Source organism: Dermacentor andersoni, chromosome 2, assembly GCF_023375885.2.
Source record: "Dermacentor andersoni chromosome 2, qqDerAnde1_hic_scaffold, whole genome shotgun sequence".
Classification (NCBI taxonomy): domain Eukaryota; kingdom Metazoa; phylum Arthropoda; class Arachnida; order Ixodida; family Ixodidae; genus Dermacentor; species Dermacentor andersoni.
In genome coordinates, this window is record NC_092815.1 from 48,280,656 (window position 1) to 48,298,902 (window position 18,247).

An 18,247-nucleotide genomic window follows, 5' to 3' on the forward strand; every position below is an offset into this window, starting at 1 on the left:
GTTCTAGGGCGGCTCTTGGGCATCAGGAATTTGTATGCAACAGGAAAACGCTACACTCAGGATTTCAGTTAGAATCCAGTGTTGGGGGCGCAAAATAGAACATTGGAAATATGCTTAAGAAACAAAAATATTCAGTACTTCTTGAGCATCGGGAAACATTGCATACATGTATTTTTCCTGTTGGCATAATATTGTGCATTACAAATATCGTTTTTACCTGGATATTGGTTTGGAAGTAATGCAGTGTGTTAGTAATTACATATATGCAGCTGGATGCGGACTGAAACCCAGTAACGCAGCGTCAACGCTACTTGGTAAAGCCATGACCTGTGAAGTATAGGCGCATTGATTCTTATTGGCAGATTCGAAAACACGACGCGAGATACGTAAGTTGCCCTACCTGTCGGTAATTGCTGGCATATGACCATTGCTTAGGAACGAGAAAAAATAAAACCCACGCAGCCAAACATTAACGGCCGCGTAAAATGTCTTTTTCGTGTTAAACTTCCTGATCTCAACACGCCTTCAGAATAAGTCGACCTGTTTAGTGCTTGCCAGATTCTTCGCAAATTGGTTGAATATATTCGGCCGCTTCCTGAACACAGCACCGAAATGTTTAATTACAGGTGAAGGCTTTCCCAAGGAAAACGTTCCAGAAGGAGACTACCCTACCATGGTGAACAGAAGTGACGGTAGCAGAGGTCTTGTTGTGCAAGATTACTGGTTCGGAAAGTTTCTAGGCTTTTTGCAGGTCTACTTTGACAATGAAGGACAAATTGTGAACTGGACAGGAAACCCTATCCTGTTAAACAACTCAGTGGAAGAAGGTAAGAAACAATAAGAAACCTGCATACGGCAGAGCCAGCATTTCAGAATGCACTGTCGCTATCGGGCACGGTCTCGACTTTCTTTACGAAAGTTGCGGCATGTACAGAGTATAATAACAATGGCAAAGCTAGTATGAAAGATGTATTTTTCTGCAAAAAGATGGGGACGAATTCGATAAACAAGCTCATTTATAAAAAGCGAAATTCAATTGAGAATCCGTAGAGGTGGCTCAACTAAAAGGCAGTCTGCGTGACCAAATGAAAAACGCCTGGACCATATGAGGTGAAGAACAGATATGTGTGCTCGTTGAAATATCAAACACGCCCCTAGAAATGATATTTATCTGGAGTATCAGGGGGAGAGGCTGGAAGCATGTGCTCCTTGCTAGTCCATTTCATTTCTATATGGGTTAAGGCGTTCTTAGTGTTGACGATTACATGAAAAATGAAAAACAAAGCAAGGCAAATATAGTTTGGGACGTAATGAAACATTCGAGCGTAAGGTTGAAAAAGAAAGCAGAGGTACGAACGGAGTATTTGAAGCTACGTTGCAAGAAACAATGACATTCCTCCCAGGAAATGTATTTATTGCCCTCTACAATGTCAAGAGAAGGCCATGGTCCCAGAATGAACCTTAACAGGAGCGCATGATTCTTAATTGCTGTAAATTTGATGCACAATTTTTACCTCTGCTGGTCACAAAGCGGACAAGCTAGCACACGTGAGATGACCTCATCTGGTTCACCACACAAGCACATGATGATTCAGCGCGCCCCATTTTATGTAGGAAGTGGGTGGTGAAGGCCACACCTAGCCGAAGTCGATTAATAAAGTTTTGACGTCTCTCGGAAAGCTAGCGGAAAGTCTCCACTTTTGTTCTGTACTGCCCTAGATACAGAATAGATCTTTCCGCTTTATTACCGCAACGTGTTGTCGGAGACCATTCCGGGGATATTGTCTTCATAATGTACGTTATGTCAGATCTGAAGAAAGGAATAATACAATGTCGCCGTGTTCATAACCGTTCTTTTAATTCGTCTGCCTGGTCGCTCCCGGGTAATCCAATGTGGCTGGGTGCTATTGTATCTAGAGGACGATCCCACCGCTGCCCACCAGTTATTGCATCTTGCCATCGAGTGCGGGAGTTGGCCGACGTTGAGGAGGATTTTGAGGTGAAAACTGCAGGTTTATTTACATCATTTACAATAAGAACATGAAGTAATTAACAGTCATAAAGTCATTGATGGTCGGCAGCAAATCGGACGCTGCGGCCCGTGGCAAGATGCCCGAAAGAGATGAATGAAGGAATGAATGCTTCTCTTTGCTCCCTGTCCCTGGCTTTTAACCCCTTCGGTGTCTCGGGGTCACGTCATTTTCGGCCAATCGTCGAGCCCGCTCAAGTGTCGTCATTTTCGGCCAATGGTAGGCGCCCGTGCGAGTACAGTCGCATTCGGCTCAGGGGGTCGCTCCATGGGCTTCACTGTCCGAGGGGTGACTTGCCATGGCGTTGCCTCCGGGTGTGCAGGCACTCAGCGGGGGGAGGCGGGTTGTTTTCGAGCGACCTTTCAGAGCAGCAAACCAACAGCGCTCGGGACCCAGATTACCCGGAACCGTGCCAGGCTCCCGTTGCACTTTCGGGAAGAGTCAAGCAGTGGGACAACAGCTCCACGTGCGGCGCACGAGGTTGAGGCCGTCAACTTGTCTGAACGTGCGGCGCCTCGGGTGGGGGTTCGCCAACATGTCTGACAGGTCCGAAAACGTGTTAGACGCGCTCCTGCGAACCTTAATTGGGTGCGACGGCGATTCAATGTGGTCTGATGAACTCGAAGGATGCCAGGAAAAGTTTCCGTATCTAACAGTACCCACTGAACTGTAAGATCATGTGCACTAGATCCGGCACTGTGGATATATTTGACGATCGAAGCAATAGTTTCACTGTATGATGTCTTGGATTGTATGTTACACCGAAGTTCTAGCGCCGACTTCGAGTCGGATCACACCACTGAGTTCTGGAATAAGAATGTTGGCAAAGTTGAATGGCTTGCTGAGCCATCCTGAATGCAATACCCATCTGTGAATAACCAATTCTTGCATTTTGCTTCTCGTGATGTTGAAGCAAAACAAGATAAACTGCAGGCAAGGAATGATTTTCGCATTTCTTCTTCATGTCTGCTTCCTGTACACACACTTGTAGATGCATGCGAGTGAGTGAGTGAATAAGCATTTATTTGGTCCAGCAAAGTGCGATAAAACGCGCACCCGGCTAATCCCACGACGGGACTGACAGATCTAGTCTGCCGGCCCGATCGCGGGCGTGCTGGACGGCCAGGATTTGGTCCTCAAAGACGGGACTTCGCAGGAGCGCGTCCCACTCTTCCTTGGTGAACTTCGGGCCAAGCGACCCGCACTCCCAGAGCATATGAGGCAACGTAGCTACCTCACCGCAGGCCACGCAAGAACAATTCGGATAAATCTCGGGATATATGCTATTAAGGGACGCCGGATTTGGGTACGAGTTCATTTGCAGAAGTCTTAGTGTGACCGCCTGCGGCCTGCTTAGCTTGGAGTGAGGCGGGGGGAAAACCCATCTCTCTAAGTAAAAGAATTTAGTGATTTCATTGTGTGTGAGAGGAGCGTCTCTGTGTCCGGGGAGAGAGTCGCCCGATCCGAGGGGAAAGCCATAGTTTCTGGAGATCAGTCTAACGCTTGTATATAGGGTAATCCTTACATGATATCGGGCAGTTTTGAACGCAGATAAGACCCGCTTTTTAAAGGTTGCGTTGTCGAGTGTGTATGGCACGCATCGTGCGTAAACGTATGGAAGAAGTGGCATGCGTTTATCATTTTCGTGGCAAGGTTATAGTCAGCTCTCGTGCATCTTCCACGACCAGTGTCCTTGACGTCGCCTTGGTACATAGTGACAGACAATGGATCCTTGCCGTTATCAGATGCAACTTGTTCTCCTCTGAATATGATAATCATCGCAGTACTGCCGAGGAGTATCCGTGTCTTTGCCGCTTACGAAAGCCCCGTGGAGCATGAGCAAGGTGTCCGTTGAGCTCTCCTGTATAGCGCCCGCCAAGTCGCACAAGAAACGTACCACATTGTTCACGTTCGACTCCAGTAGTTCAAGCTGTCAATGTCATACATTTGTCCCGTACTACTTCAAGAAAGCTATGTTCTTTTTTCTTTTTTTCACGCTTTTATTTTTATCGCACTCTTCTTTCCGTCTTCCCTTTCCCTTCCTCTAGTGCAGGGTAGCAAACCGAAGGTTTTAACTCGGGTTAACCTCCCTGCCTCTCTATCTCTCTCTCTCTCAAGAAAGCGATTGTGTGTTTCACTAAAGTAGTTAAGTTGGACGTCAGCACTTCGTCGTTTGTTTCCAGCTTTTATCGGTTGTCGCGCTGTGCACATCAGCATTATATTGAAATACTGCATGAGCGCATACACTCATGCAACGGCACTCTCTGTTCCTTCAGACCGAGGTATGCTGGACCTCATAGAATGCTACAAGGACAACGTGACGAGAGCCATCAATGAGGTCATCGGCCGCTCGAAGGTGGAGCTAGAGCAAGCGGACAGTATATGCCGGCTACGCGAGTGTAACCTTGGGAACTTGATAGCGGACGGCCTGTTCGCCTACTACGCGGACAAGGAAAGCAGCGAGCCCGACTTCTGGTCTGACGTCAACGGCGCCATATTGAACGGAGGCGCTGTGCGCACGCCCATCCCTCAAGGTGGTGAGCATATGGCATTGACAAAAAAAAAACGGAAATAATGGTATGTCTTTGTTGTATCGTAGCTGGAATGTTGTAAAGTATCGCTGCATGGGCTGAGTGAAACTGTACAAGCATAACTTAAGATCGGCAATTAGCGTCAAGTCAGTTGTTGTTCAGCACGATGAGTACGTTGATAAAACAGAAGGTAAACTGGGAGGTTCAATATCTCGAAACTAGTGCGCTTTGATGGTCGCCATAGTAAAGGGCTCCGGATTGCTTTTCACCACCAGGTAGGTTATACAGGTATATGAGTCGTGATGCCCAAACACATCTTGAGAGAACGACAGAGGTAACCTAAATAGCAAAAAAGTAAATACAAGATAATAAGTCGATCAGCCAGAGCACAAAATTGGGGACCGAAATCTGAAAACTTTCCCTTTCGTGTAGGAACTGCTTATTTTTGGCCCAGCCACGTTCACTAATAGCGTTGGCTAACATGAATAAGTTGGTAAGTGTACTTTAGAAAGAGTCTAGCCGACTAGTTGCTTTAAGAACATGAGCCCAAGTTTACTGGGGGGAGGAACAGGTATATGAAGGGTAACAGAAGCCTGAAGAACAACCAACAAGCAACAAACAAACCGGCGCGACCATGCTGTATCATTTAATGCAATCACAAAGTCATTAGCAGCTTTGAGTACAAAGTGAGGGCTGGCACCTCTTTATAAGGCAACGACTCTATTTTCGAGACCTGCCTTTCCATATAGCCGCACCTAAAAGGCAGAGCTGTGTTATCGGTCACAGTCAGTTTTTAAGATTTAAAGCAAGTTCAAAGCCACTTTATTCTTATAAATGTGAGACTTTAAATTACTGTCGATGTCACCCAAGAGATAGGTAAGTTTAATGAATCAGCACCCCCCATAGCTTTGCTAATTGGAGCATGGTTCTCACCCTCCGACGAAACTAGACTTTCCAAAATCGAAATATAAAGGTACGCTGGCTATCAAACTCCGTCGAAAAAAATCTATATGTCCTATATCTAGTATCTATTCATTACATACTGTATTCCGAAGACAGAGCAGGGCATGTAAATATAACATATATGTAAATAAATGTACTATCTAAACATCAATTGGATTTCACGTAAAAGCCCGTGTGTTCCCATATAACACATGGCATATGGAAAATGTTCCGCATATATTCCACGTCCAGTGTCGGATGTTTTATATGCTACATATCCCATATATCAGAACATACTGGTTGTTATATGGGATACCGATATGTTCGTGTATTGTATATGGCAGTTATTGGACATGCGACATTTTTTTTCAATACGGCGTTCTAAATGGAGACATGTGAGTTTTTATAGGGGAATGTCATCACTTCTTATGGGAATATTAAATATGAGACATATGAGTTATACCGATATGGAAGACAAGATATTTTGTAAGAAGGCGGCAACATGAATTATTGCGAAACCAACAGGGCAACATTCTCGCTCTTCATTCGGTGTTCCGCCGAAATAAAAAAAATTATTCCTTCCGTTAAATCAGTCAGAATAGATGATACAGGAATGTCTGGCTGATATGAAGGTCGTTAAAAGTTATCAGTGTGCAGCTACCACTTCCAGAAAAACGTGGCCACATACCGTCTTATAACAGTTGTTATACCGTATATACTGCTACAAGCTCCAAAGTTGCAAATATCAAATAGTCGTATCCAATACGAATCGTGCAGTGACAGCTGTTAGATTTTTATTCGAGAATGCGAATGCGTGCTTGCTTCTATTTCTTTTTCGAAATAACGGCTGCGGATAATCTTTCTTCTTTTCTTTCTTTCTTTCTTTCTTTCTTTCTTTCTTTCTTTCTTTCTTTCTTTCTTTCCTTCCTTCTTTCTTTCTTTCTTATTACAGTATTAGAGAGGGCCGACACTTATTTAAAGTGACACAACCGCTTTTCTTGCCTTTTTTATTGGTTTGTTAATTTGAACATCCAAGCTCATCTTAAAGGTTTCTTTCTTAAAGTGAAACATTCTTTGCCTCTTCCTTCGATTTTTTCCGGTGCTGCATATATATGGCAGGAGCGTGGCAGAGACTACAGGCAACACGAGAAATTCGTTTGGAGCTTTCCATAGACGGTCGTCACAATGTCTTCTGGAGCTGCCTGGGCGTCGGCATAATACCATCTTGACAGTTGAAACTATCCATGACCCTCCCCAAAAGCATTGCAGAAACTGCCGCGCTTACCTGTCTACTATCGTGCAACAGCCCAAAGGCCCATAATTCACTATTATGTCAACCATGTTCATTTTTCTATTTTTAAACTACTTCATTAGAACTACTTCGTAGCTTGCTGTTATTGAGATGCTTTCCATCATATTATGTATTTTGCATTTCTGCCTTACTTACTGATTTTTTTTTGCGCAACAGTGTCATCTTCACAAACATATATAATGAAATGTGCCATTACAGTGAAGCTTGTGACGCACTGGGCATTAGTGTCTCCTCAGCTTGACACGTTTTGGGATATTTTGCCCCGTGTTATGTGGTTCACATTCTGAATAAATCGGCAGTGCAGCAGCGTCATGCTCGTGAACACGCGTGTGCTTATTTTTGTTTAATTTAGTGACATGAAACACGACTTCGCTTCCGTTAATAAAGTATCCCCAGTGCAGTCTTCATTACGATATCTCACACCATGCAAGCGTAGTCCGTCCAAGCAACACACGCTGTCATTATGAAGCATGCCAAATTGGAGTGAACGTACTTTCTTTCGCTCGTGCAATGCCTACGTAACGTGAACTCGTCAAGGTTACGCGTTGGAAATGAACACACGGAGGTTGTAAACTTGGAGTTAAGGCTAGGTTAGAGATCAGCGTGTATTCACGCGACACATGGACATTCCTTTGCGAAAGCTTCGTCGTTCCCGCTTTGAAATGTTGCCGACGCTCTCTGCGATAGGTTGCAGCAGAGTCAAGTTAGCTTTTATAAACTGTAAACACGGGAAGTCAAGAAGCTTTTCTGTTTTGTAATGCGGCAGCGGCAAACTCCCTCGGCGTGGACGGTCTCATTGCAAATGGCTAGCGCGATCGGCGAAGCTTCAAGTCTCGCTGCGAGGCTTCAATGTGGGAGGAGTCGGCGAGTTTCTTAGGCTTGTACAGTGTCACAAGCCCAAGCAAACGACCTATTCTTAAATAAATGATCTCATGCTCCTCTGCCTGAGATAAGGAACTGCGCTGCAACGACACATACATTCAGTAGTGCTGCGTCGGCACGACTGCCTCCATCGTAGCCTTGTTATCTTGCAAAGGGAAGGGAAAGTAACTTTATCACGCGCACATGCAATAACCGCATTGTATGTAAGGTTAAATATGAGTGGTAGTAGAACGTTAGCTGTTTGTTGAAAGATAAACAATGGTTTCGAATCGGTACAGGAGATTCAGCCCAGTTGCACACAAGGTAACGTTTATCGTGAACTCGCCTCTTGTATTCTACTAAACGCTGAAGAAACTAAACATTCGTTGTCAAGGTCACCGCTAATTATCGTAAAGAAAAATGCATTTAAAAAGCTTTGCTTATGTGGTTTCCCATAGTGCGTAGGATCTACGTAATTGTTGTTTTTTTACTTCATTGCTCCTGATTTACAAACTCCCTTTGTTACATGATTTGTTTTGTTTCCTCCCAATTTATTCCAGCTGCTCGTTCAAGCAGTAGCTTATATAGTCAATCGAAATGAAAAGATCAGCACATCAATAACATACTTTTATTTTTTCCCCTCTTACAACAAAGGTATAACGATGGGCCATATATTGGCTACAATGCCTTTCGGCATGTCGGTCGTCATCATGACACTCAATGGCTCCGAGCTACGAAGCATGTTTGAGTACTCAGTCTCTGAGTACAGTTACAAAGAGAAGCAGGGCCGATTTTTGCAAGTATCGGGTGAGTTATAACATTCTTTGGCTGCATATTCATATTAGCGTCACTGTAGTCCAGATAATTTTTGAGACTGTGGTATCGCGCTAGCTTTCCCGGGCACTAACTTGCTTAGAAACACATGCAAGCACAGAACATGCGTGCTTCTAAGGGCACAAAACAAAATATGAATCACCAAGTGACAAAAATTACTGGTAAGTCCAAAGCAATCAGAGTCAAGCTGTATGTTCACAAAGTGTAATACAAGCTTACGGCAAGCGCATTGCTTCTTGTCTTCAGAGGATGCCTGCGACGAACAGTCAAGATGACTGTTCTCAAAATCTTGGAAGCGAATCTTTTCGAGATACAATAAAATACACCATATCGTGTTCTTCGTTGCGGGAAGAGTTGTTTGTAAAATATTGATGCAATTTTCTTGCTATCATGGTATCTATTCGGTACTATTAATATTTCTAGAGCATTATATCTGCGGCACGAGAACGTGCTGACCTTGATCATGATGATGAATTATATTTTAATGGCGCAGGAACCGTGCAGACTATAATGCGTTTATACACGTTAGTTTATGTTACTGGTTCGAACTTTGTTATGTGTGTTACTTGGCTTGGTTTAGTTAACAGTCGAAAACAGTTGATCAATTAAAAGCCCGAGGTGCGTAATATTTCCAATAAATAAAATAAATATTGTTAAATTAGTTTCGCGCACGGGCACCGCAATGTACCGCCGTTCGTATACTAAGTACACCTTGCAGGAAAACTTGATTGTAAGCTTATGTGTTATCGTGCTGTGATTTCTTTTCTGGGGCACCTTCCCTACATTGATGATCAATGAGCTCTGTGGACAGTATAGAAGCCCTGACAACCAAAGGTGGAAACCCATGTTAGGCAGGCTCCAACTTCCTTGTAGGTGGCTGTTCTATGTTCAGTTCGGCTTTCAAACGTCGGTGTATTCCATTGTGCGGCTCAGGGAAACTCAGCTTGGTGCAGTCGGTGAAAAAAGTCACAGGCCTGCCCGGCACACGCAGCACAGTCACAGCGTAAGCTGGAGGAGCGGCTCCACAGGAGCTCCATTTCGGCACTAGGCACTGTAGAGTTTTCGCGGCGAAGGCTTCTTGCATCGTTTTCACGAGAACAATCTGAACTGTCCTCCTGGCGTTCGCGGCGAAATGCGGCTGGTGCTGCCATATGCACGGCGGTCTGCTGAGCCCGATAGTGCCTTGTTGCCAGCCGCGCCCGTAGGTCTATGTTTCGCTTCTTCAGCAGCGGTTCCTACCTTGCGAGGAGGTGCCAGGACGTGTACCGAAGAGATATCACAGGTATCCAGACTACGTGGCGCACATGTCACGTACCTTGACCAGTGGCACGTTACGTTGATGTTGATTATTTACTGGATTCCCTTCGAAACGGGGTGGTGAGTAATAGCCACTTAGCCTGCTTGAGTTAATCAGGCGCAGCTACACGCGGCACGCGATTTATATGCAACTGCTACATGTCGTGACACCTGGTGGAATATAATGGAATGGCAATGCAAATCTTTTGTGCATCTTATGTGTCTCCTCGCGTGCTACGACGCGTTTATAGGGCATTTTTCCGCTGCATGCTTGCACGCGCTGGAATAGATCAGTGGTAGAGTAGCTGACTACTGCGCAGCAGGTGCGGTTTCGATCCCGGCTAGAAATCAGTATTTTACTGCGAAGCTGTTTATGGGTAAGCTTCTGTGAGTTTTTGTTCTGCGTCAATAAACGCTATCATCATCATAAATGGCTGATACTTCCTTAGCAAACCAAAAAATATGCAGTGGCTTCTCCCTCTTATAAAGCAGCGTGCGTATATATACATATATATATATATATATATATATATATGAATGCAAAGTACACACTTGGCCTAGCGGTGCTGGCACAGCGATGGAAAAGCATTAGAAAAGATTCTACCATACCGATCTGACTCTTTGGCTGCAGTAATATCCATGCAGTTGTCTGGTATGTTCCAGACAATAACATTAAGCGTACAAAATTGGGCCGCCTTATTTACAAGGTCACCAGAGCCTCAGACAGATCTTCCCTCTAACAGTGGGGATTCAACAAGGCCTTCGACTTCAAAACAGGCTCATCATGAATGCCATTCTGATTCAGACTCTCTAGGCAATCGAGATGTGGATATGGACACTCGAGCTCTTAAACGCTCAAGATCTCCTAACAACAAACTGCCTAATTATCCTAACTGTAAAACAAGAAAGTGTACAAAAGAATCACGAGGAATGACTTTCTGAAATACAGTATTCTGGAGCAATCAGTTACGGCTGCTTGTCTACCGTCAACATAGGGTGCCTAAGAATACTCCAGTGGAACTACCGATAAATACTTTCTGCAGCTACATATTTATTATATTTGATCTCCCAACGATCTCCAGACGTTATACAATTACAAAATTGTCCGCTTACCACCACTTTCATTTAGATAACTACAAGTGTTTTCGATTGGATAGACCTTCCCGAGGTGGTGGATTAGCTTTTCTCATTTCGCCTAAATTCTCTCTTAAAGCAAAAATTTCACGTCATACTCTATCATCCGAATGTGAAATCTTAATATTAGAAATAAATATTCCGGGTTGCACCCCGCTCTCTATAATTAACTCCTACTTTGCCGCTGGGGTGCAGGAGGTACGCTCATTTGACGTCACAGTGGCCTATTGCAAAGAAACTATATTGTTTGCGGGAGACTTGACTCACATCATGTGTCATGGGGATTCCGCACTGACTCATCTGGAAAACGTTTATGGGATTGGTCTAATGTTAACAATTTCGCATCATCGAACGCTAAAGTTGCAACTTTCGTGCGTTCGTAGTCGCGATCTGCCCTAGATTTGACATTTGCTACCTCAGGCGTTTTTATCTCTTCTTGGGCTGTGGTCGATGCCGCTACTAGTAGTGACCACCGCCGAATTGTCATTGATATGAACAACCCCCTGATTTCTTTAAATAAACATGCGCAGACTTTTGTAGACTACAATTTACAGTCAACTCTTAAATAATTTACATTCAACTCTGTCTTCTACGACATGTATGGAAGGAGATATTAACGCGATGAGCCTATGCGCAATATTGAAAGGTACAATTAAAAATTCTGAATTTGCAGTCTCATCAACAAAAGTAAGTACTGATTGTCCATGATGGAATTGATTGCACATGAGAATATAGACGCCGATAAGTTGCATGGAATAAACTTATTTTCAATTAGTGCCCTACTAATTGAAGTAATTATATAAGTATGGTGCTGCTATGTTTAAAAGAACGGTTTTTTTTAGCGAAGAATAATTATGATGAAAAACGGTATGATTCTTTTATCGAAAAGTGCTAATAAAAAACCGCTGTTTATGTTTCTCCGCTCTCACAAGGCCGTTCCAGCGCCCATAAATATTGGCTCAGTTGTTCTATCACCAAAACAATTGTTAAAATCATAAGATAAAATTTCGGAAGGTTTAGAATTGTACTTTAAAACTCACCTGCAGGTAAACTTCGTAGGGGCTCTGTCAAGGGATGATTTCTTAGAGATAACAATGGAAGAGCTTCAGCACGTTTTTCGGCTGCTCCCTGGCACAGCTGCGGGTCCAGATGGCATTATATTACGCATGTTGAAAATAATGTTCTACCTGTCACCGCAAGACTTCTCAAATATAGTTACTTACTCCCTCATGAACGCTTGGATACCTCTTGACTGGAAACTCGCAAAAATAATCTCCCAGCTTAAAAAACAAGGAGCGGGAATGAATATAGATAATATAAGACCAATCGCACAAACTTCTGATGTTATAAAATTAATAGAAATAGTATTGCACATTCGTATTATGAAATTTTTAAATGATTATACATTATTGAGCCCATGTCAGACTTGATCTATAGACCTGGATGCTCGATATGGGGCGTACATGTCGACTTAGAGGGACGCATTAAGCTTGCTCGACAAAGGCGCAATATGCAGCTTTAGTGACCTTTGTTTAGCTAAAGCATGCGACGGCGTAGAGCATGTCATACTCCATAACGCTTTAAATGGCATAAGTTTTTGTCTTCTATCATAAATTGGATATATCATTTTTTTATAGGATAGTAAATTTTATTGTTCCTAACGTGGCTTGTTGACCCCAAAATATTGTCGATCAAGAGGAGTTCCCCAGGGATCTGTCCTTTCTTTTTTTCGCTTAACATTTGTTAAGATCAATTCTATTCGGCGATACCGTACTCTATGTCTATGCAGACGTCATAGCTTTATTTGCATCTGCGAGTGATGTTCACTCATTACAAAGAACACTACAGTCATACTTAGGAGCGCTTGAAGCCTGGTTTGCAGATATTCAAATGTATTATAGCCGACCCTTCCCCTCCACCCATCCCTACCACGTTATCGGCTTCCCCCACTTGCACACATACATTCTTTTCAAACTTTGGCTGCTCTAATGCCAACGCGTTAAAAAGAAAGTCCGATGAAAAGAAAGTTATTAGTGACTTAAGCACTTAATTAATGACAAACGAAAGTGAGTTCATGCTACTGTTAAACTACATGTTGTCCGTATGCGTCTGTTACCTATGTTTGGACATGTACGTTTCAAAAACTGTTCCAACTGTTGCGAACTATTGTGTAAAAGCAATAGGTGGAAACAACAGAATTACTCCACACTCTGATGTTCCACAAAGATGAACACTGATGTTTCCTACTTTCTTTTTTTTTTTTGAGTGAGCTCTCACATCCCCTGAAATCACGCATGTGCTGTTCACCATCGAGTCAGACCAACTAGGGCAGTTTTTCTCTTCAACTAATTCCTCTCACCCTTCACACCCGGAAGGATACAGAGAATGATAACATCACAGCTACTATGAGCTTGTACTTGACTTGTCTGTTTTCAAACAAGAAACTGTTAGAATTGGACTCGTTGTATATTTCCAAATTATTGTAAAGCGTGGCAAAAAGTTGACTCGTAGCATCCAGCGACGCGTAAAAAGCCTGCACATCTTGTGCAGGCTTTCGGCCTTGGTGTCCTATAAAAAGGACATGAAGATAAGTTGTTCTATATCATAATGCAAATGGTTAGAAAATTTAAAAAAGAATTTTAGCTATTTTCCATACATCTCCGCCAGCATAGGCGACTGTTTCTTCGTCTTTGTCTTTCGCAGAAAGCCCTAGCGATGAAAACAAAATGGCGGAAGGCAAGAAAGACGACTGCAGCAGAATCCATGTCTTTTCATAATATTTTGCTCAATACTTTCTGTCTTGGTGGTGATCATAAATATATATGTCGTTTCTGATATGCTTCTGGGTGTATATATATCGGGAACTTTTGCCTCTCATTTGAGCATAGCCCACGGCAAGCCATGATCTGTGTGTACTAAATATAGGACACCAGGGCTCAGTGGTTGTCAAGGCTCCGGCATGAGTTGATTGTAGAGTGGGGGCGCTGTTGCTTGTGACAGCTTCCGATTTCTTGTTTTATTATTCCAGAGGCGATAAGTCAGCCAGAACAGCTGTACTCAGTAGCAAGGGGCCTCCTATAGCGAAACGTCTGTGTATCAAGGGCCCAAATATGTTTGCTGCACTATAGGAAGTGTGCATGTTGGAGGGAGAAGACGATGACGATGAAAAGAAGAATATACAGTTTGCATTTGCAGGCTTGCTGCACAGCAGACTAAGAATTAGCCATCTATGACGAAGATACGTCCGACAAAGTGACTATGAAGTAGATGGAGGCCATTCAAGTGCGATAATGAAGGAAGTGTGCGTGTTGGAGTTAGAAGACGATGAGGATGAAGAAGAGGATATATAGTTGGCTTCTGCAGTCTTGGGGAGCAGCTTTTCTGCATAGTATATAAAGAATTGGCCATCTATAACAAAAATAGATCCGACAAAGCGACTATTAAGTAGATGGAGGCCATTCAAGTGCAATGATGAGCCTTGTATAGCGAACCCAAAGAATGTTTTTAAAGCCTTTCACGCACAAGAACCACAGTCAAATTGCCATCACACAAGTTTTTTTATATTGCATTTAGATGTTTGGTACAGCTGAGAATAATATGCAACTTCCAAATACTTCATATCGCTCTTTACAACCGCTAAGCCCTGATGTCCTATATATAGGACATGACGCCAAATCTTATACTGATGGGGTACCCCGAATATAATAAATATTTCGGGGTTTCTTAGGCAGTAGAAAGCAGTCCAGCAGTAGGCAGTAGTAGGCAGTAGTAGGCAGTTCTTAGAAAACGACGAAAAAAAATTCTGCACGTTAAAAAATTTGGAAGCCTTATGGAAACAGCTGCGAATTAACCGATATCATTAAAGCTGGGAACCATTTCCCGTGAACATTTCTTACTTTTGCGTAAGTTTAATGATAGAATTCATTGCAGCAGGGGTTACATTGAAAGGAGAATTTTATTTTCTGAAAGCTTCCTTGTCGGTATTTTACATTACCGTCTGTCTAGAGGTGGGCAGAAAAATACTCTTTATTGGTACTTCCTTTTGGAGCTGTTTTCATGCCCAGCACTGCTGTAAGCAATCCTTCTGGCGGAAATTCTTTTTCAATGACCCTGGCCGGCTTTTCTGCGTAGGGGAAGGCCAAAACTTCTCAGTCCGATTTCCCCGCCTTTTGCGCGTAAGGAAGCGATTTGCTAATCTCCAATAAACTTCTGTGGTAACTCTTTCGACTTTCTACGTATTTTTTGACTCCGGAGAATACTGTTAGTGCTTTGCCCGCAAAGAAAGCTTTATGAGTCCTCTTTGGAGACTCTGGCTTGAACCAGACACTCTATCTGCTTTTTATCATGCATGTGTACTTGTGCTTGCTAATTGGGCATGTTGTATATGCGGGTGTACTGTGCATGAGTGGCTCATTCCATGCATCAACCAATGTTATTTAGAGTAGCATGCTAAGCCTGTGGCCAGGCGAACATCTCGACCCACTGATTAAAGAGTGTCTCTCTCTCTCTCTCTCTCTCTGTCTTACAGGTATTCGTGTGACTTATAACGTGGCGTATCCTCGTAACTGTCGCGTCATATCACTACAAGTCCTGTGCAGAAGGTGCAAGGTGCCGCGACATGAGGAAGTAAGTGACACCGGGGTCTGCCGAATTGTCACCACCGACTACATTACGAGAGGAGGGGATGTCTATAACAAAGCAACGAATGCCACAAGCGGAGGTGAGGAAGAGGTCGAAGTATGTGTATAGTGTTTAGACTTGCCCACGCCTAAGCCCACGTTCAAATCACTACGCCGATGTGATCGTCGCTTTTAAGCTTATTATATGATGTAGAATAATGAGAAAAGCAGCGGAAAAAGCCAGAAACGCGTCAAACAATATGCGGCCGTTCGTCCAGAAGGATTGCCCTGCAGTGTCCGCTTAAGTCACGTGGTACAGGGCTGCGGACGGAGCTTTTGGAACAGGGCACGCAATTAAGGGCCGACGTTCCTCGAAGCCCGAGTAAATCTACACGTTACACTTGCGATATAAACACATGATCGCTTTCCTTCTTAAGTATTTTAAGAGAGCACATATCGGTGTATGTGTACGATTGATTTTGATAGGACTTGGCTATGTCAGCATTACACTCATTTATTGAATAAGGATGTATTTACTTAGACGTCGCCGACCGCAACTTGAGCATAGTAAAGGAGGCCGGTTGTTCGCAATGAAGGATTTCTTGGGTATGGGGAGGTGTGCAAAAGACTCGTGAAGTTTGTGCTTCCCTTGCGCATGCCAGGCAATCTAAAGTTTCTCGGGCAAAACAAAGAACTTTTCGCGAACCCGCTCACACGTACTCCTACCTGATACGAGTGCTACATGCGTTTATCGTTAAGTATGCATCCATCCGTTAAAACAGCGGCACAAAAGCTGCGTAACGGCAGCTTGACTGGGGCCAGCTCCCCATCGGATGGGCCTGGTCAAGTTCCATCTCCCACCCGGATTTCAATTTGATATTCCAACACATTTTTGTTTTACTACTCTTTTCCGCAGGTCCTGCAGATTACTCAGTTCTTGTGAACCATGTCAGGAAGATGACGCCGGTGAAGTCGGCTATTGAGGGACGCATAACAATTTTCAACGGATCTGAACGTGCAACAATTCCAGGCGACTCTGTCACCAACCCATCGCTCAGGAGGAAAGAGACACTATCTGCAAGGCTGCTTTCACGTCCCATAGAAAAAATAAGAGCATTTTTTTCGCTTAAAGGGGTGGAGACATGAAAATTTTCGTTCATGCGTTCTTTGATTCAAGCGTTGCGTACTGCTTCTGGAAGCACGATACTCACCGCGGGATTCATATATATCCGATAAATAACTTAATAATAGCATTATTATACCGAGCGATTTCGGTTTCGGTTCCTGGGCTCCGGGTGATGCTATGACGTAGTAGGAGAGGAAACACAACACGGCTTGGTCACAGGGGTCACAAAAATAGTGACGTAAAACTATGCTGCGTCGTCTGCTCGCGCATACGTGTGCTCTGCCAGCAGAGGTAAACAAGTGGCGACTCGAAGTGCATGTCGCGATTATTATACTTATTGCGAAGAGCGACAAGAACGGTAAGAAAATATTGCGGCTTGTGAAAGTCGGTGATTCATTCCGAAGCGCCGTCAGCTTTAGCTTTGAAATGAACCGGAAAAGGCCTAGCGACGATAGCGGCGCCGCCGAAAGATAGCGGCAGTGAGGCTGCCGTCGGTGCCCGAGTGGCCACTCCTCGGTCGCTGATTGTCCACTTCGCCGTGCGGCTGCCGCACAAATGGGTCCCGGTCCCATCCTCTCTATACGGCAAGGAATTCTCGCCGTTCGCGATCAAAACCGCCGTCGTACGGCGGCCCGCGAACGGCAAACGGCGTGCGGCGAATTGCCGTGCCGGTAACGTGGACGGGCCTTTACACGTTGGGAAACACGAAGCGAACGAGAGACCGCTCCGAGCAGCCGAACTATGCGACTCTCAGATACTGCGTCCACTTTTCTCCGCTACAGCGCTGTGCATGTCTCGGTTAGTCAGGGGCCAGGGTTAGCTCGCTTACAGTGTTCTAGAAGCTTGTAGCATAGAGAAAGGATTTCTATATGCCTGTAGCTCGGTCATAGCGGAGGATATGCTCGATCGCTCGGTTCAGCAGGCTCCCTAATCGGCATTTCATCGCTACTCATCATACGTCACGTTTCTGTGCTAGTGTGCGATAAAGTCAATATTTTCGTTCCTCCGTTGTCACGTCATAGCAGCCGCGCTAGCGATGGGTCTCGACCACGAGAACGAGCTTTTAATGACTTTTTGGAGCTGAATTAAAATTATTTTCAAGTGTTTGCAGCGTTCAATACCTCGTTGTGGGTGTCCTCGCATACAAAAGCAGCCTATACAACAGGCTTTTTATAGCCTCAATATTTGGTGTCTCAACTCCTTTAATAGTGCGTTTATTAGAAAGAAACAAGGAACTTCTCGACAGATAAATATTTAATCGGTGCGAAACATATACATGTATAGCATCACCCATTGCATTCTTTAACTCAGGAAACGCAGTTCTTTAAAATGGGTTAGATATTATTAACTCAATTTTAAAATATTGAGAGGATTGAACAACAGCTGTGCTTAATAAAACAACTGTTGAGTGTTTGTGGTGGTGGCGTCACTGTACAGTCATAATGAAACAAGTGCACATCCTATTGTACTTAGTTGCACGAGAGAGAGCGAGAGAGAGGGTGAGAGAGAGAAATGAGAAATGAGATGCGAAGGGCGGGGTGGGTAACTGAAACACAAATATG

The 18,247-nt window shown here is 43.9% G+C and overlaps 1 protein-coding gene across 1 annotated transcript in view; it reads left to right on the plus strand.

Moving 5' to 3' along the window:
- LOC129387819 (snake venom 5'-nucleotidase-like) overlaps positions 1-18,061 on the plus strand; it is a 29,925-nt gene extending 11,864 nt beyond the window's left edge. The window contains exons 4-8 of the mRNA XM_072286400.1: positions 627-827; positions 4,307-4,567; positions 8,331-8,483; positions 15,469-15,660; positions 16,476-18,061. Coding sequence (XP_072142501.1) covers positions 627-827; positions 4,307-4,567; positions 8,331-8,483; positions 15,469-15,660; positions 16,476-16,705 — 1,037 coding nt within the window. The 3' untranslated portion in view covers positions 16,706-18,061. The remainder of the gene's footprint in view (positions 1-626; positions 828-4,306; positions 4,568-8,330; positions 8,484-15,468; positions 15,661-16,475) is intronic.
- Positions 18,062-18,247: the final 186 nt, after the last annotated feature.